The sequence below is a fragment of the Chlorocebus sabaeus genome, chromosome 21 (assembly GCF_047675955.1).
Source record: "Chlorocebus sabaeus isolate Y175 chromosome 21, mChlSab1.0.hap1, whole genome shotgun sequence".
NCBI lineage: Eukaryota > Metazoa > Chordata > Mammalia > Primates > Cercopithecidae > Chlorocebus > Chlorocebus sabaeus.
The window spans coordinates 39,458,271-39,484,517 of NC_132924.1; the positions used below are offsets into that span (position 1 = coordinate 39,458,271).

The following is a 26,247-nucleotide window of genomic DNA, read 5'->3' on the forward strand; positions in this document are numbered from 1 at the left end:
TCACCGCCTGAAATTCCAAACAACTGGGGACAGAAAGTCACCTGCAGCATGCTCTTCAAGCTTAGCAAGGACAGAGTGTCCCTGCTACTTCCCTATTCCCTGAGCACCCTGGTCTAGCTCCACTGTTTACCATCATGATTTTGAACACTGGCATCTCTCTCTCTCCAGTCCTTTCTCTTCAGTTCTAACTCACTTCCTCTTCTTGCTGGTTGAAGTTTCATCTGGACACCCTTTAGTTTAGTTGGTATAACTGATAAATATATATATATATAAACACTAAACCCTCAAAATCAGCTTAGACCTTGGGAAGGTTGTGCTCATATTTAATCCATTTCGGTGATTACATGCTGGAGGGTTGGCAGGGTTGAATAGGGAGACAAAATTATATGCAAGTTTTCTGTTTTTGAGAGCTGTTAAACCAGTGCACAACATCTTGAATGGGGGTAAATTTAAAAATGGGAGACGTTGGGAAGAGATGGATTCCAAAGAGGACTCATCAAAGTCCTAACAGCTGTGGTGTTGGGAGACTCATTAGGCTGATGTGCATTCTATACATTTATCAGAAGACAGGTAGGGAGGGCATGGAACAAGGGAAAGACCAGCTCACAGATGGTTTCCTTGGCATTCTTAGTAATTATACAAGAGCACAAAAATTAAATGAGAGAAGCCATAAGAGTCAGTGCCCTAAATTCCATACAATGGGGGATGGAAGGTCACCTGCAGCATGTTCTTCAAGCTTAGCAAAGGACAGAGTGTCCCCGCTTCTCCTCTATCCCTTGAGCACCCTGGTCTAGCTCCACTGTTTACCACTATGATTTTGAACACATGGCTAGCAAGGAAGAGAAGATGGAGCCGCCATCTTGAACATGTCTAGACCCTATGTCCTGCTGGCATTGACTAGTGCAAACTCCCAGCTTGCTTGTCTCTCTCCAGTCCTTTCTTTTCAGTTCTAGCTCACCTCCTTCTCTTGCTGGTGGGAATTTCATCTGAGTACCCTTTAGTTGGTATAACTGCTATATAAAACGAAACCCTCAAAACCAGTTTCCCCTACCTCTTTGACTTCTCTAAATCTGGAGCCATTTAAAAAACTTTTATTTTTAAAAATAGGTAATATATTCCCATATTCTAAAAAAACAAAAAAATATATAAAAAGTGGTACATGAAAAATCTCCCACCTTTCCTTTCCCCACATGCCCAATTCCAATGACTTGAAAAAGTTTCCAGGGTTTCTTCATTCACGTACAAAAATGAATATGAATTTCCATCCTTTTCATTCACAACGAAGTATGTTCTTCACATTTTTCGAGCCATGGGTCCTGGTCATCTATGGTTATGTAACAAATACCTCTAAACTTAGTGGCTTCAAACACTTTATCATCTCTCACAGTTTGGTGGGTTGATGGGGCTTAGCTAGGTAGTTCTTTCTTGAGCTCCTTACCTATGGTTGCAGTCCGACATGACTAGTACCGAAGTCATCTGAAGGCTCAGCTGGACTGTGTTCAAAGTAGCTCCCAAATTGGCAGGAATTCATGTTGGTTGTTTACTGGGAGCTCAGCTGCCAGATCACCTCTACAGGGCTTCCATGTGGCTTGGGCTTCTCCCTGCAAGGAGGCTAGGTTCTGAGTAGGCACATCCCAAGACCAACCAATCCAAGACAGCAGGAAGTGGAAGCTGCCAGGCCAACCAAAGGCTATTTACAGAACAGGTGAAGTCACCTCTATTTATTCTATTGGCCAAATCATTCATAAGTGAAATGGCTACACAGTCTCGGGTATATATCTGGGGTTCGTTCTCTTGTGCCAGGAAAATTTAGGACACGAACACACATGAGGGGTTTAGGAGTGGAGGTTTAATAGCAGGAGAGAAGAGAAAGAAAAATTGCTCTCTCTATAGGGGGATGGGGGGTGGTCTTCCCAGCAGAAAAGACTGGCTGGTGGTGGATGTGCCGGATTTGATAGTTTGGCTTGAGGCGGCAGTGTCTGATTTACCTAGGGCTCACAGATTGGTTCAATCAGGTGTGATGTTTACACAGCATATGGGGAAGACTGGTCACCCCATGTGAATCTTATTATGCAAATGAATTCTTCATTTGGCCTGCACCATCTTGTCTGCTCCTCACTGTACACATGGCTAGGAGAAAAGGGAAGATGGAGCCGCCATCTTGAACATGTTTAGACGCTAGTTCCTGCTGGCATTCACCCGTGCAAGCTCCCAGCTTGCTTGTCTGTTTCTGCAGCTCAACTTTACAGATTGCTCTTTGTTGGAAAATGATTTGGTACTGCTTTTCATCATAAAGGAAAGTCTTACCGAGGACTCCCATACCCTCACTATTTGCCTAAGTGATTTCTTCTTAACTCCTATATTACAAAGTCTGCTCAAATTCAAAGGGATGGAGAAAGAAACTCTATTTCTTTATGGGGGAGTAGCAAGATCACATTGCAGAAGAGCCTGGGAGATAGGAGATGCTGAACTGTCTATTTTTGGACAATATAATCCACAACACCATCTGAAATATTTTTCTACTGCTCCGATGCCCGAGGAGTCTTCTTTTGTACTGTCTAACATCTAACCCCTCATTTCTGTTTCCATTGCCACAGTGAATTCAGGCCCTCATCACTTTGTAGCTAGCTCATTGTCAGAGCTATCTTCCTGTTCTCCAATTTCCCTATCCTGCCAATAGCCCTTAAAATTTGTGTTTTCTCACATGGGTCTTTACACACACTTTGACTTTGATGATCTCATTCTCTTAAGTAAAATTCAGCTCTCGTACCCCATTCTCTAGGAAAAATTGCAAATGGCTGGCAAGTGATCTCGTTGATTTGTGTGGTTTGGCACAAATATGATTTACATTGAAACTTTTTTTTTGGTCAGGCACAATGGCCCATGCCTGTAATCCTAGCACTTTGGGAGGCCAAGGCGGGCGGATGATGAGGTCAGGAGATCAAGACCACCCTGGCCAATATGGTGAGACCCCATCTCTACTAAAAATATAAAAATTAGCTGGGTGTGGTGGTGCGTGCCTATAATTCCAGCTACTCGGGAGGCTGAGGCATGAGAATTGCTTGAACCCAGGAGGCAGAGGTTGCAGTGAGCCAAGATCGTGCCATTGCACTCCAGCCTGGCGACAGAGCAAGATTCCATCTCAAAAAAAGAAAAAATTATTATTCTTATGGGTAAATCATAGTTGTACATATTTATGGGGTCCATGTGACGTTTTGATACAGGCATAGAATAGGTAATGAGCAAATCAGGGACATTGGGCTTCCATCACCTGAAGCATTGATCATTCCTTTGTGTTAGGAACATTCCAATTCCACTCCTTTAGTTATTAAAAAATATACAGTAAATTATTTTTAACTATAGTCACCCTATTGTGCTACCAGCAGTAGATCTTATTCATTCTAATGTATTTTTATATGATTTACATTTTTATAAGCTTTCATACTGCAAAATCAGATTTTGTATAGAAATCCAGATTAAGCTGTTTGAAAAACTTAGTTCTCATATATGAAATAATTCAATTATTCAACTCATGTGTTCTAGATACTGAACAAAGGAGGAAAGAAGCCCTGTCCTTATGGCATACACATTTTAGTCATAGGGAGGCAGACAATAGGCAAAGTAAATAAGTAAAATATATGGAATATGGATGGTGGTAAGCTCTGTGGGGCGTTGGGAAGGGAATGAAGACAGGAATGGATAGGAAAGACTGCAATTTAAAATCACATGGTCATGGAAGGCCTCACTGAAATGGTGACATTTGAATTTAAAAACTGAAGACACTGAGGGAAATGTGGATTTCTAGAACTGCACTATCCAATATGGTAGCTACTAGCCATATGCTGCTATCTAAATTTTTATGAATTAAAATTAAACAAAGTTAAAAATTCAGTTCCTCAGTCACCCTAGCCATGTTTCAAGTGCTCAGCAGTCACATGTGGCTAGTAGCTGCAAAACAGGTAACAGAAAATGCACATTGCAGGAAGTTCTGTTGGACAGCATTGCAGAGGACTCTCATTCCAGACAGGGCACAGCGAGTGTAAAGGTTGCTTGATTTGAGTTAAACGGTGACATGGCTCTTCTGTGTACACATCCTACTATTCCCTGTTGTTTGCCTATTTTTATCCTGAGGCTAAATGGCATTGGTCATTTATCACCTTAACCTAAACCAGTTCTCCAAAGGCCCTTCTTGAGCTTTAGACGCTTGGTCTGTCCCATAGGATCTATGGAATGTTGGCTTTGCATTGAGCAACTGTGTGAAGGGGCGTGAAGACCAGGAACCTGGACCAGGAGACGGAACATGTGTTCTATTTTGGAGTAGAGTAGGTTCATGGTATGATTCAATGGTGTCATCAGGGGTGATAGGGCACAAGCACCCACTAATCTGAATGTCCTGGAGGACTTCTAGTGGGCCAGGTGTTCACCCTTTAGTCATGGGGAAGTTGGAGGTATGGAGGTAAGTGGCACTCTGGGGCTCAAGATAATGACCAATTACCAACTGGAGCTGCAATATTTTAGCACTGTAAAAACGGATAGAGTCTGACATGGTAACATACGAGTGCAATTTCAGCCTTGGATAAATGCATGTGATGGGTATTTGGAAACTGTAATGGACTATGGAGTCCTATTATAAAGTCCTTTCCAGTTAACACACACAGCTTAAGGTGACAGGGTTTAAGGCCTTCTGCAGTGTGTTACCATCATCCATTCTGGTATTTTCTCTTACTTCTTCATTATGTCATCTTTCCCTTCACTAGCATGACATATTTTCAGTGCCCTGTGAGTTCTGTGTGATACCACCTTGGCGTTTTTCTCATGTCTTTCTTCTTTTTTTTCTTCTCCCCTCCCCTCCCCTCCCCTCCCCTCCCCTCCCCTCCCCTCCCCTCCTTTCCTTTCCAAGACTGAGTCTCGCTCTGTTGCCCAGGCTGGAGTTCAGTGGTGCAATCTCAGCTCACTGCAAGCTCTGCCTCCCAGGTTCATGCCATTCTCCTGCCTCAGCCTCCTGAGTAGCTGGGACTACAGGCGCCCGCCACCACGCCCAGGTAATTTTTGTATTTTTAGGAGAGACAGGGTTTCACCATGTGAGCCAGGATGGTCTCGATCTCCTGACCTTGTGATCCACCCACCTTGGCCTCCCAAAGTGCTGGGATTACAGGCGTGAGCCACCACGCCCGGCCTCATGTCTTTCTTCCTTACTTGGACACTTACCCTCCCTTCTGCCTGGTTGAATCTTCCCTGCTCACCCTTAAGGTGCACTTTAAACTTCCTTCCTTTTGTGGATTTAGCTTTGCCCATCCCAGGCCAGAAGCATTTCTCTCTCCTGTGGCCTGAAGTGGTCTTACCTACACTTACTTGGCAATTAGCAAGGATACAAGTGCAATATCTTTGTTTTTCTGGATGTTTATCTACTCCTAGGTTAAATCTTACCTTCCTTAAGGGCAGAGGTCACAGTTCGTTCTTCCTTTTTTGTTACATGGCATGTTTTTATATATATTTGCCAAGCACCTACCATGTGAGTGGCTGAGGGCACAATGGTAAACCAACTCTGGGCCCTGACCTCCTACGATTCTTACTTGTCATTTTTTAAAAATATGAATAAGCTTATTCAACTTTTGTAAGTCTTAGACAAAGATGGGGATCCCAGCACCCCACTGATGAGAAGTCAAAACCCTGGCTGGCCCTCGTTGAAGACAGATTGAGCCGGGATGTGAAGATTCCCACTCCCTGGCGTTTAAGGCACTGCTGGAATAGTTTCACTCTCAATGATCCCGAATTCCTGCCTCCTGGAAGGGTGTAAACAATGATTCACACCACGGCAGGCCTTTACAGTTCACCAAGCACATTCATCACAGCAGCGGGCTTTCAGGGAAGGTCAGGTTCTGACATGTTAACAGAGATTCACCTTCAGGTCACCAGACTTGCAGCTACTCTACTCAACACCGATCATAACCAACAAAAGTTGTTTCCCTTCGTCCTTTAAGGATGCGTGTGCCAAGAAGGGTCAGCGCAAAGCAGTTCTGCCTCATGGTGTTTGCCTTGTAGCGTGCCTATTTTGAAGTTCCTTGGCCAAAACAGTTCCTAGGAGTAAAGATTACGACGAGGGGCCAGGCTGTGCAAAAGGTCCGGGAGGGCGGACTCTTCAGCACACTTAGTTGAGGTCCAAGTCAACCCCTGGCTGTTTGGAAAAGTGAAGCGAAGCAGGTCTTTTCAGCCTAAGGGGTAGGGGGACAGGGGGAGAGGGCAGAAGAGCGGGCTTGGTGGAGATTCTGGGAATTTCGCACCTGTGGATGAGCCGGTGCCCAAGGTGCCCTCTTCCTTCTGGGTCCCGACTGGGATATCCGAGGGGGCCAGGTCCCAGGCGGAGTTCTCAGGCGAAAGGGCGGGGAGGGGTGGGGCGGGGCCGGCGCACCTGGGCGGGGAGGGGAGGAGAGAGGAGGGGAAGGGAGGGGAGGTGCGCGGGGCTGAGCCTCGCGGGGGCCGCGGCGCGCGCCAATGGGCAGCGGCTGGCAGCGCGCCCCGCGCCCGAGCTGCAGTCGCGCCCTCTCGCTTCCTGGCGAAGGCGCGGACGGCGCGCGGAGGCGAGCGCGGTAGAGAGAGGAGCCCCCGGCGCCGCAGCGCCGTCAGGGCATGAGGATGGCAGTGGGCTCCGTCAAGATGCAGCCGCCGTGCGAGAGCCCGGCCCTAGCTGCCGCGGCGGCAGTGGTGGCGGCAGACGGCGCCCTGCGCCGCAGCCCCAGCGCCCGGGAGCCCGAGCGCGAGCAGCCGCCGGCGTCGCTGCGGCCGCGGCTGAGGGACCTGCCCGCGCTGCTGCGGAGCGGGCTCACGCTGCGGAGGAAGCGGAGCGCCGCTGGGGGCCGGGTGAGTGGCCCGGCCCTGGCCGACTGGGCACGGGCGGTGCGCACGTGGAGCTCGCGCCCACCCCCGGGCCGCTGATGGGGGCGTCTGGAAGTTGGGGAGGTGGCGGAAGGGACGCCTTTCTGCCGGACTCGGCTGAAGAGGGGCCCGGGACGGCGGGGTTTTGAGGTGCCACCCCTTGAGCGACGGTTTCCCCCGCCCCCCCCCCCACCCCCGCAAGCTGCACCTGACTTAACCCCAGGGCCCCCGGATTCAGGCTGTGGGGCTGGGCATCGGCGGAAGAAGAGCTGTTTGCCTCTTCTCGGAGGCGAAGCTGCAGGTGTCCAGCATCCAACAGCCAGCCAACCCTGTCCCAACCGCAAGCTTCAGGCCCCACGAGCAGCATCCAGTTTGCAGGACGCATGCGACTGCGACATGTGTGCTTGTTTTGGAGGTCCTGTTGCAATCTCCGGGCATCGGGACTGGTTTTGGTGGCCTCCACCGCTGAGTGGGAGACCCAGGAGTCGGAAGCTCTTGGGTGAGCTTCTAGCTCCTGGGTTGCGGTGTCTCCACCACTTAATACTCCTGGACACCCTCTTGAGCAGGAGGGTGCACGCCCCCAAGAACCTTCAATATTGACTTCCTGATAGTGTGTTCAGATATGATTTCCTGGTGAAGGAGTGTCCCTCATTGGGTTCTAAGTGCATCTAATGACCCGAGCAGGTCAGGCATGTTTTGTATTTTTAAGAGAAGCAGGAAGGTCTGCTGATTGTCTCCTGAGATCTTAAAGAAGCCACCCAGGAGGCCCTGCCAGGGCCTCAGGACACAGAGCAGACTTACTCAGATTTCCCTGCTCACCAGGGCTTGGCGGCACCTTTGGTGGCTTCTACTCATCTTTTAAAAATTTATTATTAAGTGGTCTTTAATGAGAAGCTGCCACAATGTAGCTTTCTTTCCTGTTAGGCTGTACTTTTTAAAATGCAGTCTTGTCTGCCTTAAAACAAGCCATTACTGGGAGACTTCTAGCTCTTTCAGAGATGGGTTTGTGTAAACTTGAGAGCGAGGGATAACCGCTTGTTTTGACGCGCCCGCCTTTGGGTAGGGAAGGGTCTGAACTGATGTAGGTCTTCAGCTTCTCGAGGCCGCATCTCTCTTTTCCTAGGCATTTTCCATCTCAGGTGGAAAATGGTGCATCCCAGGTCCGTCTCAGAAGATGTTCTGAGGATTCTCTGGGTGTGATAGGGCATTCTTAAAGTCGGTGACCCAGAGAGTTTAGGAATTGCCCACAAGTGACCTTAACATGTGGCATTTAGGATTGCCTGCAAAGTAAGTGAGGAAATGTATCCCCAGGATGTGGTGTTGAAATAAACAAGAACCGGAGTTATAGACTTTGCAGGAATCTAGGGAAAATCAGGTCAAATTGTGTTTCTATTATCCTTGACGGTTACTTTTTCATGGCACAGGATACTGAAGACATGAGGGCCGCCAGGCAATCTGCGACAAGAATTGCTGAGGGTTTCTGTATAAATAGATCTGTAGTATTCATTTGCGTTCGTACTTATGTTTCTTGCTGCCTGGGATGATGTTGTATACCTGTCAATATACCTATTTAGTTTTATTTTTTGATTACTCTGAATGTGGTTACCTCAAATAATGTGTGTTTTATTAATCCTGTTTGATTCTAATACTGTATCACTTCTTTCTGGGACTTTCCAAACACATTTTGGAAGTGCATGACCAGTTTTTATTGAAGGAAGATTGATTGTCAGTTTTTCCAATCTTGGAAACCCATACTTTTTTGACTGTTTATTTGACTATTTATTTCCCCTTTCTTCTGCCTCGGAACCACCTTTGTGATTTTGGAATCTTCCCTATCAGAGGAGTAGGAAGGGGGTTGAAAGAAGGAGAAAAACAAGTGAAACACGAACTTACCTTAGGCAGCTCAGGCTGTCATAACAAAATACCATAGCCTGGGTGGCTTAAACAACACAAATTTATTTTCTCACAGTTTGGGATGCTGGGAAACCTGAGATCAATGTGTAGGCTGATTTGGTTTTTGGTGAGGGTCCTCTTCCTGGCCTGCAGATGACCACTTTCTCGTATATCCTTGCATGGCCTTCCCTTGGTATATGCAGAGGAAAAGAGGCCTCCCTCTTCTCATAAGACCACTAATCCCATCATGAGGGCCCCACCATCATGACTTAGTCTAACCCTAAATAATTCTCAAAGGCCTCATCTCCAAATAATGTTGCATTGGGGGTTAGGGCTTCAACATAAGAATTTTGTAGGGGGCATAAACATAACAGTCCAAAACACAAGGGGTTTGAAAGAAAGAGAGATACAAGTAGAATATGTACCAGACTGGTTAGTTGGTGACTTGTTAGCATCTGGGATTGTCTGGTTAACCACCTTGGATTGGGCAGTGATGCTAATGCAAACAAATCGTGGTTTGGATCTTTTTGTAGACCTTCAGCTTTGTGTCTCGTGGGCCATACCTCCAGACTAGAGCTGTGTGACTTCAGGGACAAGTTAACAGAAATTCATTACCACTAATAAAGACTCAGCTTTGTGCGTTACATAAGTTGGTTGAGTTTTCATCTATATTGACCAAGATCTGATTTAGGAATATGTGCGGTCCTTGTCCCTGCTGCCCCTGGGCTCCCACAAACCTGGACAGTCTGACATCAACTGACGTTAACAAAGCTCTTTGTGGGTTGTGTTGCTCAACAACCCAGGTGCATTGTAGGCTTTTTTTTTTTTTTTTTTTTTTTTTTAAGACTGGATTTTGCTCTGTCACCTAGGCTGGAGTGCAGTGGTGTGATCACAGCTCACTGTACCCTCGACTTTCTGGGCTCAAGCAGCCCTCCCATCTCAGCCTCCTGCTGGGATACAGGCACCCACCACCATGCCTGGCTAATTTTTTTTTCCTATTTCCTTTAGAGACTGGGGGTCTCACTATGTTGTAGGCTATCTCTTACTAGGAAAAATCAAACTGTCATTTGGTTAATATACCTGAGTTCCTTGGTTCCTCAGTTCGGTCACTTCTAGTTGTGTTGAATTCAGCATGCATACTGGTTAAGACTCTTTGCACTTCTTTGGGACAAATGAGGGAAAGACTAAGTTATACATTGTGGGAGGGCCCTAACCACCTGCTAAAAATCAGAAGCAAGGTAATGCACAACCTGAGTTCCTGACAAAACCTTTAATTTTTTAAATTGTATAACAGAGATTATGAGAGAATGGTACAATGAACACCTATACTTCAACAGTTATTAGTGTTTTGCCAGTCTTGTTTCATTTATTTTCCTCCTTCATACACTTTTGTAGGGGCTAGTGTATTTTAAAACAAAATTCTATACATCATGTGGTCTTACTCACAAATTTTTCAGTTTACGATCCTGATGAGGACATTAAAAACAACAGCAAAACTTTGCCTTTTTCACACCTAAAATATTAATAATTTAAACATATAATTTCCATATTCAAATTTTCTCGAAGATGTCTTTTTACTTATGATTGTTGGAAATAGGAACTAAACAAGGTCCACATATTGTATTTAGTTGTTAGGATTTTAAATCTATTTTATTTTATAGCAGCTTCCCCTCCCTTTTTTCATGCCATTAATTTGCAGAAGAGAGTGGTTCATCTGTGCAGTAGAACATCCTACTGTCTGGACCGATTGCTTGTGGTGGTGTTTAGCTTGTTCCTCTATTCTCTGTTTCCTGTGATCTGGCAGTTAGATATAGAGGTTTGACTAGATTCAGGTTCAAAGACGAGTAACCTTCATTGATGGTGCTGTGTAAAATCTGTTGCATCACATCATGAGACACATAATGTCTGGATATCTCTCTTTTTGAGACGGAAAGATTGATTAGTGAGTTTAGGTAGTGTCACTTAACTGTCTGCCTTCTACTTAATGATTTTAGTATCACAGATGGTTGTAGCCTAGATCCTTTTCATTAGGGGTTGCAAAATGGTGATGATCTAAATCCATCATTCTTCTTGCATTTATTAATTGGAATTCTGTCTATAAAGAACTTTCCCTCATAAATTATTTAGGTCTCCTGAAATTCACAATGTGCAGGATAGACAGGGAAAAGTCTTAATTTTTTCCTTTTATCAAGTATCAGAGTAATAATTTGGTGCTTTAACAACCTCCAATGAGAACCAGTGAGTTTTCCTTTTTTAAGTGTCATTAAGAACTTATGAATCTTAATGTATTTGTTTCTGTCACTTCAGTCAATAACTTTTTTGGTGCTTGGTTTGTTCTTGTCTCCTGTATACTTTTTAAATGGCCCCAGTAAACTCAAATACCTTTCTTACTTTTCTGGCACAAGATATTCTAAGTGTATCTTGTCCATACACTGCTGCTCCAGACCTGAAACCCTGAAATCAGCCATTTTCTCAAGGAGCATTGATTTTTTTTTTTTTTTAACTGACAATCGTTCATTTCCCCATCTTTTGCCTCTCTTAGTGGTTGCATTATTTTTCCCATGGTCTTAAGCCTACTACCTTACTTTTTTGTTTCTTTTTAAATCATTCTCATCAGGTTGTTGCTAAGACTGATATTTTCCCCCTAATAAAAGAACTGATAACAGCTATTCCCTTTTTCTATATATACTGTCAAAATGCTGGGACTGACTTATTTTGGGCTTTGGCTGCTGTCATGTTTTCTGCAGCTTCTGCCACTGTCTTCAACGTCTTCGTATCTGTTTCATTTACAGCAGCCAGAATGGTTCACCAATTGTGCCACATTACTCACCAAAGACCTTCAGTAATTCCCAGCTTTTGGATTGGTCATCAGAAGGGTCTAATTCTCTTTAACCACCCTTCACTAGCCAGGGTTCTTATGGCCTGTGCTCTTCAAAATTGAGAAACTGGGAAGAACAGCTGGTAGCCCTCTGAATGAGGTTCTCTCTTTTTCTTTTATAATCTCTTTGTCCAGATGATTCCCTCTCAAAAAGGAACAAAGTATCCCTGTCCCTTTGTCCAAGCTGGAGTGCTTTAGCTCTGACTCAATACCCTCCTCTGCTAGAAACTTGACTTTATTGATTGAGAAATACAAACCAATCCAAGTTATATACCAGTATGCCCAATGTATCGCCATTTTAGGCACCTATTTTACAGGCAAAACATGTGATTTATTCTTTGTATTTAAGTTGAAATCAATGGCTAACATCACAGCACTTAATTATGTACCATGCATATTTTGATATAAACTTCAACTCACACTACAAGCCTATGAGTTAGATGCTGCTATTTGCATTCTACAGATGAAGAAACTGAGACACATATGTAATTTGCCCAAGGTTACAGAGTGTGTACCAGAAGGGAGGTTTGCATCTAGGTATCCTGTTTCCATAGAGCCAAGTCCATGCTCCGAATTAACTTTAGTTTTCCTCAAGTGCATTGAGAGGGCAAAGGGTCTATTTACTGTAAACTGTGATAGCCTCATAGTACCTGCTGATATTATCTTACCACTCTGAGAGAGGTTAATAAATGCCATTAATAATGTCAGACTTTTAACTTTTATTTGAGCACACAGTTTATTATTGACATATTGGGTTTAGGGGAAGTGGGGAGAAGCATTGTGGTTATAGGTGAAAGGTAACTAATATTTACTTAAATTAAAAGTAGCTCAAGGCCAGCCTGGGCAACAAAGCAAGACCGTGTATCTACAAAAAAAAAAAAAAAAAAAAAAAAGGTAAAAAACAAAACAGCATTCATGTGTCATAAGCAAAATCAGCCATGCTCACTTGATCAAGGTCAATCCAAAAACCTTGTGAATTCACCCAACTTACTTTGTTCTCATCTGCTTATGGCAGCCAGAAGATAAAGGCCTTTAAGAGAGCCATGCATGTGCCAGAAAGGGTGAGTCAGATCAGATATGAGGGATACATGCTGAACTTATTTGAGACATATTGACTTCACTGCCTCTGCTTGCTGACAAACTACTATCCTGATCCTTGGTGTAAAACTATGTTAGCTATGGCTACAGATAAAATAAAGCTCTGTGGATGCCAACTTCAAAAATATTTATTTGGGAAGAAGGAAAAGAAACTGTAGATTCATTTAATTTCTTGTGAATTCTAGCAAAGGAACTGAATGGCAAGTTAATATTTTATATACTTATTTCTTCGTTTCCATCCCAACCCCCACACTTTGGTGACATAATTAGATCCCAGGAAAAGACACAGGCTGTGGCTTCAGAGTGGGTTTGAATCCCAGTGCTATCACTTGATATCCTTGCATGAGTTATTCTCTGAGCTCTCTGAGCCTTAGTTTCTTCCTCTGTAATGACATACACAGTGGATCAGGTTTTTCCAAGAATAGAGATAATATAAAGTGTTGAGTACATTGGAACTTAAATAATTATGTCCCTGGCAGGATGCTTACTCCAGGCAAATGGACTTTCATGGACATTTATAGAAATCTAGACACAAACATTTTTGCTTTTGTATGCAATGTCGGATTCTATTTTTTAAAAGCACATGATATCCTAACATGTAGTGAGTATTTTAGATGATGTCTGAAGCATAACAAATAGGCTTCATTTCATACTTGCACTTTCTCTTAAATTGATGTGGCAGTAATTGGCAACTTGTATAGCTAACAATAGATGGAAAGGTAGGAAATAAGTCACTGGTAGTGACTTTGAGTACTTGTGATTTTTTTTGCCTCAGTACTGCATAAAAATCTTTGTTAGGAGCATAGATAATTCCAGTAATGATATATGATCTGGAAGTACTTTTTGAGAAATCATAAGATTTTATATAAAGGTAAAATAGTTAAAATCAAGGAGTTAATTTTTTGTGGCAAATCATTATTATGATAAATCATTCGTTAATGGAAAATCCGTAGATGCCACTGTGGCAGGTCTTCTTCAGATTGAAACCTCCATAGTCCCTTGAAGGAAGAGGTATGAGGAAATTACAATCCAGAGAGGTTAAAAGCCTTCCCATGGCTACCCATCTAGGAAACAGCAGAGAAAGAATGCAGCCCAGGACTACCTGATTGCAAAGACTACATAGCCTGTCTGCAATATCATGTTGTCTAAAACTTTGAAAGGATAACAACATACGGTGTATTGAAACAAATTAGATGCGGGAAACATTTCAAGTCTTAGTGCAAAGTACAGCTCATTCTCTTTCCACTGTCTTCAGTAATGGCTTCCAGGATCAGTCATTTATTTATTTTTATTGATACATATTTTCAGGGTACATGTGATAATTTGATACATAAATATAATCAAGGGTAATTGGGATATTCATCACCTTAAATATTTATCTTTAGGAACATTCAAATTATTCTCTTGAAGCTACTTTGAAATGAAATGCACAATAAATTAATGTTAAATTATAGTCACCCTATTTTTTTTTTTGGTTGGAGTCTTACTCTGTCGCCCTGGTTGGCATGTATTGGTGGGATCTCAGCTCACTGCAACCTCTACCTCTTGGGTTCAAGCGATTCTCCTGCCTCAGCCTCCTGAGTAGCTGGGATTACAGGCATCCACTACCATGCCTGGCTAATTTTTGTATTTTTAGTAGAGATGGGGTTTCACCACGTTGGCCAGGCTGGTGTTGAACTCCTGACCTCAAGTAGTCCGCCTGCCTCAGCCTCCCAAAGTGCTGGAATTACAGGTGTGAGCTACTGTTCTTGGCCCCTACTGATCTGTGGAACACTGGGTCTTATTACCTTTTTTTTTTTTTTTTTGAGGCAGAGTCTTGCTCTTTCACACAACCTGGAGTACAGTGGCACCATCTTGGCTAAGATCACTGAATAAGAGAAGGAGCCAAATTTGAACCCAAGAAGTCTGACTCCATAGTATACAGTCTAACACTTCTTCTGCATCCTCTCTCTAAATAAGATAATTAATGTATGTTCTTGATTAGAGTCTCTTTTTTTTTCATTTTGACACTTTCAAAATTGAGATATATCTTACGGTTGCTGTGATCATTTGAAGAAGTGCTTACTGTTTTGTTCCCTATAAAGCTATTATTAAATTGATGGCATATCTTAAAATTATTGGTGTCCTTGAATAAAGGAACTATGGTAAACCATGTTTTTATTTTAAAAATATAGCTACATAGTTTATAGAAATATCATAGTAAATCACAGCTTTAAGATGGTGTATGCAAACAATCCCAATATATTTATGAAGTGTGAAAAATGTAAATTAAGATTATATTGACAATCTATATGAACATATATTGCTTAGGTAATGATTTAAATGTCAGAAGAGAATAAATTTAATTTTTTTCCTACAAAAAGCATTAACAGCCTTAGAGTAATGTTGAAGGTGGAGGAAACCAAAATTCTAAGTGGGGGGGTGTTAAAATATATATATATGTGTGTGTTTATGTGTGTGTCTGTGTGTGTATATAAATAATTATTTTCTTAGGAAAGCAAAATTTAAAAGTTAAACTTTTCATATACTTTTCCTAAAACTGAGAACCATGAATATAACTAAATGACATTAGATTTAGACATGCCTTTTAGTCACTGTAATTTGTATAGTGAGTTGGCAGATCTTACCTTCTACGACTCAGTTAATCTGTTTGTATTCATCTGCTTTGTTCATGGGACATTGACTTCTTGCTTATAAAATCCTTTTCATTTTTTACTGTTTGTGTTATCTGTAGAGAAAATATCATTCAAGATTTCTAACAAGACAAAACAAATCTTTACTAAAGTTACAATTCTGAAAACCAGGGTTTTCGCATTCTAGTTGGTTGTCTTCCTGTATTTTTTCCCAACTGGTCTAGCAACTTAAACTCAGTCCATTGGTGGTTTTGTTGTTCAGTTGAATTTGACCTTGTCAAATCATTTACCTGCAGCTGTTATGAGGTGTACATGCAAATACTTGTGATTGCCTAACACTTAGGACTTTGGTGCTGACGGTAAATTTCTTTTACTCTCTTGTTACTGTTGAGGGAAGTGAACAGCTTATCACTTCTGCTTGCTCTGACACTCTAAATGTTGACTGTAATGAACAAACACTGCAAATGGTTGACTCATTATATTGTGCTGTGAATTTGTACATAGGTATGAAATCTTTGCAAAAAAATTTTTTTTAAGTTAAGAAGATACAATAATAACTTTTGGAGATTAGGAGAAGTATCATGCCTCTTTCAATCTATTAAAATGCAATTTGGCTGTGGTGTAATGGAACATTTTTTAAAATGAATTTGCCACTTAAGGGCTGCGTGACCTGGAGCAAATCAGATAACCCCTGTGAGTCTGTGTCTCTAAAATGGAATACCAGTATTCTATCATGGGAACCAATGGTGGGACAGGGAACCAGGTTTTATTTCTTGTTCTTTGTCTGGCCAAGGTCCAAGCAGTGTTCTGTGTTGAGATGACAGCTCAACCAGTAGGACACTTTGGGGTGAATCTTAGACAAATGGAAAGATGGGTCTTTAATATTAACCACATCTCTTTAGTTGGAGAGGGAGAAGTTAATGCATTAGCAGAGGGAGCATTTGAAAATGGGAAAGGGATCTAATTAAATCAAGAATCTGTCATATCAAAAAAGTAAAAAGAACACATCTATAAATCTGTTTCTAGAAGATTAAATGGTTTGTTTGGCCATAAACAGAATTCTGGGAGAGGTGTCAGAAGAGTACTTAGTGGCAGCAACACTATGTGTCTGTCAGAGATCTTACCAGGTGGATTTTTCTTCTTTTGGATAATGTTTAAGCATTCAAATTTCCCACTGCTCTTGGCACATAGCTCTCTCTTAAAAAAAAAAAAAAAAAAAGCTGCCTAGACGTATTCTAATCTACCTTGAATATCTCAAATGGAGCTAGAGCTTAGAAAAGCCCATCTGTAGTTGCATGTTCACTCTGTCGTGATTTATATAATGCTTTACCTTCACAAAGCGCTTTCACATGCATTTTTATTTTACTCTTTTCATAACTGGAATAAAGTCTTTTTTTTTCTTTTATAGACTGAAAAGCAGGTTCCGAACTTTTCTATATGCTGCAGCCTCACCGTCTGTGAAGCACAGGCAGTGCCCACCTAGTTATGTGGAGGATACTCAGTCAGCATGAGCTGCTGCGTTATCATTGCTCTCATCATCATCAGTGCCTGAAATTACAGATCTGAGGGATTCCAGGGTCAGTCTCTCTGAAGAGCTGAAAGAGATATTACTGGTTATATTGGTAGAAATTAAGTAAGAAAACTGAGGCTCCACAATTGGATCCTGCTGAAGGTCATCGTGAGGAAGTTAAGAGTCAGGAGTCCCTTGGTCTGGGCTTCTCAGTCCAGGATCTCTGAGAGGTTAGCCTCAGGTTGCGGTGAAGGGTAGGGCTAAAGCAGAGCTTCTCAAACTGGAGCCTGCATCAGAATCCCTGGAGGGCTTGTTAAAACACATATTCCAGGGCCTTGGCCTTAGAGACTTTGATTCAACAGCTCAGGGCCCAATCATCTGCATTTTTATCAAGTTTCAGGGTATGCTGTTGCTGCATCCACAGACCGCACTTCGTAGCACTGGACTAGAAGGCCTCAAAAGTTTGGTGACCTTCTTCAGAACATTGCCTAGGTCAGGAGTCTGCCTGGCTGTTTACCACCTCCATGATGAAGTCCAGACCCAAACAGAGGACTCTGAGTACAAAAACTTTATTGAATGAATAATTTTGAAACTCCCCCTTGGTGGTTTCTACAGAATAACTAGCTGTTTAAAAAAAGAAAAAAGGGAGGAGGATTTGGAGCATCATCGCCCACAGCAGCTATGCTGGTTATTCTGTTTGTCCATCTTGAGTCCTCTTTGCCCTTCCCTGTTCTAGTCTGCACGGTGGAGGCTGCCTTTAAGGACATTCATCATCAGGACTCTGTTGCCCTCTGGCTTAGGTTTGGGTTCAGTCAGTGGGAGGCCAGGAGGAGCAAGAGGCCATGAGTACCTATTCTTCTTGCTTGCTCTCTTTTTCTCTGTGGTGCTTGCAGTGTCTGTGACCACCTATAATGGCAGCTGCCCCTGGGCAGTCCCTCCTCAATTGCGTCAGCTCTCTCCAGCCTCCAGTACAGCTGTGTCTGCCCTTTCCCGCCAGGCCTTGGACTGTTCAAGGCTTGTCATGACTAGTCCCTTTGTGCTGTAGCATCTCCTCGGGCCTCTGAACCTTGCCCACACATCTTTGATAGGCTCTTTTCTAGACAACCCTTGATGGATGGAGGAGCCCAGGTAAGAGCCATGCTAGAAAATGTGACAGTGGGAGGTGTAGCCATGGTGAGAAGAAAGTCATGAACAGAATGGACACTGGCAAGGATGATGGCAAGGCAGAGGCCCAATCGCTCTTTGGGTGGAGGATAGAGGGAGAGGCAAGGGAAGGCCTGCCCTTGAAAGTGCTGCTAGGCTTTGCCATAGAGGGTCCTGAGGAGTCCATGGACCTCTGGTTAGAAGCTAGGACTACTTGAATGTGAATCAAGTGCCATTTCTGTGCATAAACCTGGGTGGCTAGGGTTTGGAATTGGAGAAGCTGTTATATGAGGAATTGGCATTCCTTCTCTGCTATTGCCTAGCAATGTTTTTACTGCCCTTGCTTTTTTACCCCAGACACCCTCAGCATTGTCACCTTATACACAGGAATTATAAAACCTTTACGTGGGACTTTGATCTTGCTAAATTTTGTCACCATACATTGAACATGTTCTGAAATGCCTGCCAAAACTACATTCATGGAGTAACAAATAGTTTAATAGAATAATTATACCTTTGGTTCCTTTGCCCATAGGTTACAGCAATGGGTATGTTGGTGATATAAAACACATTTTTCATGGTTTGGGGGTCAACCAGATCATCTTCCACAGTAACCTCACCATGAAACAGAACTACCACACATATTCATACCAATTCTGTGTGTTTATTAGTTCTTTTATATTGAAATGTCATGCTAGGTTGAAACTGTTTCAGAGCTTTTATAAATAATATTGGGGTGGTAAAGTTTGAGTACCAACATCTGAATACCTTGTCTTAATAAGTGAAATATGTAAAGACAAAACAAGCCCCCAATCTCAAGTTTTCTGTTACAATTCTTTAGGTAGAAGAAGAGTTCTCTATGAGGAAAAATCAACCCTGGAATTTTTTCCCTCTCTTTCTGGATAATGTGGTTTGGCTGTGTCCCTACCCAGATCTTGTCTTGACTTACCACGTGTTGTAGGAGGAACCTGGTGGGAGGTAACCGAATCATGGGGGCAGATCTTTCCTGTGCTGTTCTTGTGATAGTGAGTAAGTCTCATGAGATCTGATTGTTTTAAAAAGGGGAGTTTCCCTGAAGAAGCTCTTTTCCCTTGTCTACCACTATGTGAGACGTGCATTTCACCTTCCTCCATAATTGTGAGGCTTCTCCAGCCACGTGGACTGTAAGTCCATTAAACTTCTTTCTTTTGTAAATTGCCCAGTCCAGGGTATGTCTTTATCAGCAGCATGAAAACAGACTAATACAGTAAATTGGTACCAGGAGAGTGGGGCACTACTGAAAAGATACCTGAAAATGTGGAAGTGACTTTGGAACTGGGTAACAGGCAGAGGTTGGAACAGTTTGCAGGGCTCAGAAGAAGACAGGAAAATGTGGGAAAGTTTGGAACTTCCTAGGGACTTGTTGAATGGCTTTGTCCAAGATGCTTGTGATATGGACGATAAAGTCCAAGCTGACGTGGTCTCAGATGGAGATGAGGAATGTGTTGGGAACTGGAGCAAAGGTGACTCTTGTTATGTTTTAGCAAAGAGACTGGTGGCATTTTACCCCTGTCCTAGAGATTTGTGGAACTTGGAACTTGAGAGAGATGATTTAAGAGTATCTGGCAGACGAAATTTCTAAGCAGCAAAGCATTCAAGAGGTGACTTGGGTGGTGTTAAAGGCATTCAGTTTTATAAGTGAAGGGGAGCATAAAAGTTTGGAAAATTTGCAGCCTGACAATGTGATAGAAATGAAAATCCCATTTTCTAAGGAGAAATTCAAGCTAGCTGCAGAAATTTGCGTAAGTAATGAGGAGCCTAATGTTAATCCCCAAGACAATGGGAAAAATGTCTCCAGGATTTTTCTGTTGTTAAACAGAAAAAGATCCAGGGTGTCAGAGACCTTTGCTGCAGTCCCTCCCATCACAGGCCCAGAGGCCTAGGAGGAAAACATGGTTTCATGGGCTGGGCCCAGGGTCCATGTGCTGTTTGCAGCCTAGGGAACTTGGTGCCCTGTGTCCTAGCTGCTCCAGCCATGGCTGAAAGGGGCCAACATAGAGCTCAGGTTTTGGCTTCAGAGGGTGGAAGCTCCAAGCCTTGGCAGCTTCCACATTGTGTTGAGTCTGTGAGTGCAGAGAAGTCAAGAATTGGGGTTTGGGAACCTCTGTCTAGATTTCAGAAGATGTATGGAAATGTCTGGATGCCCAGGCAGAGTTTTGCTGCAGGAGCAGGGCCCTCATGGAGAACCTCTGCTAGGGCAGTGTGGAAGGGAAATGTGGGGTGGGACCACCCAGACAGAGTCTCTACTGGGGCACCACCTAGTGGAGCTGTGAGAAGAAGGCCGCTGTCCTCCAGACCCCAGAATGATAGATCCACTGACAGCTTACACTGTGCCCCTGGAAAAGCCATAGACATTCAACACAGCCGGTGAAAGTAGCCAGGAGGGGAATATACCCTGCAAAGCCACAGGGGTGGAGCTGCCCAAGGTTGTGGGAGCCCTGTCTTGCATCAGCATGAACTGGATCTGAGACATGGAGTCAAAAGAGATTTTGGAGCTTTAAGATTTGACAGCACTGCTGGATTTTGGACTTACACGGGGCCTGTAGCCCCTTTGTTTTGGCCAATTTCTCCCATTTGGAATGGCTATATTTACTCAATGCCTGCACCCCTATTGTATTTAGGAAGTAACTAACTTGTTTTTGATTTTACAGGCTCATAGGCAGAAGGGACTTGCCTTGTCTCAGATGAGATTTTGGACTGTGGACTTTTGAGTTAATACTGAAATGAGCTAAGATTTTGGGGAACCATTGGAAAGGAAGGATTTATTTTGAAATGTGAGGACATGAGATTTGGGAGGGACCGGGTGGAATGATATGGTTTGGCCGTGTCCCCACCCAAATCTCATCTTGAATTCTCATGTGTTGTGGGAGGTAATTGAATCATAGGGGCAGGTCTTTCCTGTGCTGTTCTCGTGATAGTGAATAAGTCTCATGAGATCTGATGGTTTTAAAAAGGGGAGTTTCCCTGCACAAGCTCTTTTCTCTTGTCTGCTGCCATGTGAGATGTGCCTTTTACCTTCTGCCATGATTGTGAGGCCTTCCCAGCCACATGGAACAAGTCCATTAAACCAATTTCTTTTGTAAATTGCCCAGTCCTGGGTATGTCTTTATCAGCAGTGTGAAAACGGAGTAATACACTGAGTTTTCTTATATTTTTATGTCAGAAAACATGGATATGTGAGGGAATCAAGGGATGACCTCATGCATCTGAGGCAATCATGATAAGTCACCTCGTGTTACTCAGTGTGGCACGAGTTCAAGTGTATGAATTCTTTGGTTTTGCTCCATTTTCTCTTCTTTCTGATCACTTCTCCAATAAAGCTTTGTTGCTGGGTACCTAGAGAAGACAAGCAAATGGAAGCCCAGAGGACAGGAGCCCAAATCTTCCAGGAAGGAGGTAGAGCCTTCCTAGTTGAAGGCTTCCAGGAAGTGGCCATGCCTGTGCATCACCTCTTAGTGGGAACGGACCAGAGGGAAGAGGAGAGGGGTTCTAGTACGAATGACCCTGGTAAGAGAATCCAAGCCCTGGTCAGGGAACAAGGAGGAGCTCAGTGTGGAGGAGGGGCTGTGGGGGCTGGGGAGCCCAGACATGCAGGAATCCCTTTTCCAGCCTCAGACCCTGGGCCAAGGATAGTTCCCGCCAATCCACTTTGTTTTCACCTCCAGATTAGAGTGAATGTTCTCCCTATCCCTCTAGCTGGGAAAGGAGTTTTTCCTGTTCAGAGACTCAGGTGCACTTTCTGTGCTTACCATCTCCTTCTCTGGTTTGGCCTTCAGAAGTCTCTGATCACCCTTCTTCCTGGTTTGTGAAGATTCGTCTCCTTCCTTCCCCTTGGATGAGCTACCCATCTTTACTTTGGATTAGGTTTCCTTTGGCTTTGTGGTTCCTGTTGTCTTGTTCTCCTCTCGTGAGCTTTTTTCCTGCAGGCTTCTCTGGTGGGCTGTTTTCCCAGCCTCTCTTCTCTGAATCAGCTCAGCTGCTTGTTTGTTGTCATTGTTTCCCAGCACAGCACTCCTGTTTCTTCATCCTGGCACCAAACCATCAGTTTGCCTGGCCCCAGCTGAGGGCTCCATTTAGAATAGGAGAGGGTGCTTGATGCCCTTTTCAGGAGTTTGGATGATTGAAGCACACCTCTGCATGTTAAAACCGTCAGAGAAGCCCTTGCCCCACCCAGTCTATGAGTTTTTTAAGAATATTTAAGTTCTCACATTCCCCACTTAAGGGGAACTGTTGCAAAGGCTTGAGTAACCATCCACCTGATCTGCTTTAGGGAGTGGAGAGTTACAAAAGTGTTGATTGCTGATTAGCGTGACATTTTCAAAACTACCTGCTTTAAATAGTGACCTCTGCCTTGGTCAAAGGATACATACGAGAAGGTATTGCTCAGGTGGGAAGTGAAATTGTGAAAGTCAAAACCAGTTTCATTTTGTAATGACTATAATAAATGTAGAAGCTTCTACTTAAACAATTGTAATAGCTCTGGGAATATAAGGCTAAACACAAGACAAAGGAAAGTGGATTAATTATTTTAATTGTTGCATGTACTGCAGGCAGCACCTGTTCCTCACATCCCAGACTGCCATCTGATGCAGTCACCCTCTTTTGCCTTTCCTGGTGTCTTTTCTTCCTTCTAAAATCTGTATCATGCACTTACTCTCTGATGTGTCCATCAGGATAGTCTAGGTTTTGCTGCAATAACAAAACCCCACCAAAATCTTTGTAGTTTTAACACAACAGTTTATTTGTTTCTTACTGAAACATTTTGCATCCGGGTGCTCTCCAGGGGAGCTATCTTCTATGTGGCAGTGTTATCGGCTGTGAATCTGTACAGGTCTTCAGCAACCTCAATTTTTGCCTCCTCAGAAGAAAGAATTCAACTGAGGGGCATAGGCAGAGTGAGAGACTGAAGCCAGTTTTAGAGCAGGAGTGAAGGTTTATTGAACAGTTGCATCCTTTTTCCCCTGATTCTTCCTCTGGGGTGGAGTGTCTGCAGTTGCTTGCCAGCACTTGGGAGGAGCCGCATGCACAGTGTGTTTACTGAAGTTGTATGCATGCTCACTTGAGGCGTTCTTCCCTTACCAGTCGAGTGTTCCCATAAGGTCATACACCAGTTAAACTCCATTGTTTTGCCTCTTAGTGTGCATGCTTGAGCCCCCTCACCCAGCTCCTGAGATCTTATCTGGAAGCTGCTGTTCACCAGCTTCATTTTTTTTCTATGAATTGGTAGGCCGCCTTTCCCTGACGCTGGCTCTGATCAATGATTATTTTAGAGAGACAGTTAACAAACGCCTGACCCTCACCTGATGGTCTTCTGACATTCCTGGTGGTGGGGGGTGCCTCTTCTGCCCTGCTCATGTCCTAATAGCTACTAACTGTAACAGCAGCTCTGCGTGTATGTTTCCCTGTCACCTTCTTCCTCCACAATGAATGCAGCATGTGAAGAAATAATGGAGAATTGCACATGGGCTTTTAAATACTCTGGCCAAGGTGACTTTTGCTGATATTTCATTGGTCTCAGTCATTTCCGGGGCCACCAAAGTGTCATCTTCCCAGGAGTCTTGAAGGATAAAAGAAGCACAAATGTTAGGAATGTCTACTTCAGCCATTAGACATTGAGAATACACAGATGACTAAAGGAATTATCCCAGTCCTTAGCTACTCAGAGTCCAGTGGGGAAGGTAAACATGTTGTTTGCATTATGATTTAGTTTTATAAAATTTTACAAATTTCAAAATATGTAGTATAACTACAATGTTAGAACAGAAAATAACAGAAGATACTTTGGGGAGTGCCAAAGGTATAGAATCTACCTTTTTGAGTTTGGAATTAGAGCAAAACTTCAGTGTGGAGGTGATTTAAGAGCTGGGAGTTGTCTACCCACCAGGTTTAGAGCTACATTACCTTGGTAAGGTTGGTATCTGACTTATTTTATGTGCTGCATAACAGGTAAACTAATAATTTGGGTTGCAGCTCTAAGAATAGGCTTTACCTGGTCTTTGAGACCTCAAGGAATAAATGAAAGCAATCTGTCAGCAGTAGAATAGATCTGCTAGTTCAAATGAAATGCAGCAGGTAAGTATCCTTCTAATGAAGACTTGCTAAAAATACTTTTACTGAGCAATGATGCTACTGACAGTTCTTTGATCTCAAAGATTAAACTTGCTGCTACAGTATGAAAAGAACAAAGCCAAGTGCAAAATAACAATCAGGGTTAGTTATTAGGCAACAAAGGTTGCATATAGGTACTTTGATTTACCCAGAGATTTCTGACATATTTTACATTAGATGTAAATGTGAGTGGTGTGTTAACATTGCAAACAATGTGCTTTGTAAACAAAAGACAGCCTCTTCCTCAGATCTAAGAGCCATAGTATTGACCTCTTGCTCTGCTGTACTCCCCACTGGCTTTGCCCATCATGCTGGACATGAAACTACCTTTGTAAAAATTGTAACAAAAAATTATGACAGTGAAAGAGATCTTACCTAACCAACTCTGTCTTGTCTTTAACCTCCAGACTTCCCTTGGTCATTCCTGGCCGTGGGCGAAGCTAACTTTGGGAGAAATTTAGTTTATAGTTTAAATGATGATAGCTCTTCCCCAAACTAAACTGCCTTTATAAAACTAATAGAAGACCACAAGTTTAGGATTATGAGAGGGTCCTGAATTCTGCTAAGATGTAGGTATAGTTAACCAATTATCAGCCGTTTTGGAGGTCACAAGATTTGCAACTTCCTCAATTACTCCCATAAATAACATTACTATTGTAGAACCTAAGATTGGCCTTTTAAGATGTCTTTTAAAACTTTTGCATTTCTGATGACCCGATGGCCCCACTTGGACCCACAGTGCTTGGCAACTGGTCCTGTTATCCCCAGCCAGAAGCGGAGTCAGCACTAGAGCACCATTTTCCACATCTCTATGATTACGATTGCATCCCCAACCAAACCAGCAGCACCCGTGCCCTAGCCCCTGCCCACCAAACTGTCTTGAAAAAGTCTAGCCTTTAAATTTTCAGGGAGGCTGGTTTGAGTAATAATAAAATTCGAGTCTCCCATTTAGCCAGCTCGACAGGTATTATACTCTTTCTGTATTGCAGTTCCCCTGTCTTGACAATTCGGCTCTATCTGGGCAGCAGGCAAGATTAACACGTTGGACAGTGACACCACCTCAAGGCCTGTTCACTTGTTTTCTCAGTCTGAAGCCCTTTCTGCAGATATCCGTTCACCTCTCTGCTCAAAGGTTATTTTCTCTGTGAGCCTGTTGTAGGACTCTTTCCTTAGTTCATTTAAAGATGGGGTCCTTGTCACACAGCCACGAAAACTTAGGCTCACAGACAGTTTGAAAGGTGAAGAGGGCAGGGTTTATTGGGTGAAAATGGAAACAAGGATCCTCTGCAAAGCCAGAGTTCTGCTTGTGCACTTCCCACCTGGCAGACTGAATCCCAGGTTCCACCCAGGAAGAGGAGGGGCCGGGCTCCTCCCTGCTGTAAATGGCACAAACTTCTGTGGCTCCATGCCAGTGCACACTCCTGCCAGTGCACAGGCTGGTTGGAGTTTCTCTGGGGACCCCTTCCCAGCTGGCTGGCTGAAGACCCGTTGGCCACTATACTTAAAATTGTAACATCAACCTCCTCTCCATGCTCTATTCCTCTACCACTGTCTTTATTTTGCTTAAGTTCAGTCATCTCCCAGTAGGGTATAGCCTGTTTGTGTACCACCAGAATAAAGGACTCTTCTTCATAATTAAGTAAATTTAATTTTATAAAAAAGCTTCCTACATTGCCCTTATTTGTAGTGTGCCTCACACGAGCATTTTGGAACCACTTCATGTAGTAGATACATGGTTTGGGGCAGAATAAAGGTGAGACAACATGTGGACATGATGTAACAGATGTAAGGTGGCAGTCACTGTCAGTTGACAAAAGCATTTCTTTAGAAGATTGGTCTCTTTCTAAAGAGTGTGCAGAGTGGAGAAAGGAGAGGTTGAGGCAGGGAAGTCATTTAGGGATTGTTGCCCTGGTGATAGGGCTCGAGGGCCTGATCTAAGATGGAGGCATTGGGAATAAGAAGTCTGGGTGTTGCGAAGGAGCGATGCTAGGATTCAGTAATTTGCTTTCTGTTTTTACAAAAAACTAAAAATCAACAAGAACACCAAATAGGTTTCTGGTGTTGAGAGGACT

At 43.3% G+C, this 26,247-nt stretch overlaps 1 protein-coding gene across 1 annotated transcript in view; it reads left to right on the forward strand.

Moving 5' to 3' along the window:
- Positions 1-6,501: 6,501 nt before the first annotated feature.
- RAPGEF5 (Rap guanine nucleotide exchange factor 5) overlaps positions 6,502-26,247 on the forward strand; it is a 238,961-nt gene continuing 219,215 nt past the window's right edge. The window contains exon 1 of the mRNA XM_007981904.3: positions 6,502-6,858. Coding sequence (XP_007980095.3) covers positions 6,628-6,858 — 231 coding nt within the window. The 5' untranslated portion in view covers positions 6,502-6,627. The remainder of the gene's footprint in view (positions 6,859-26,247) is intronic.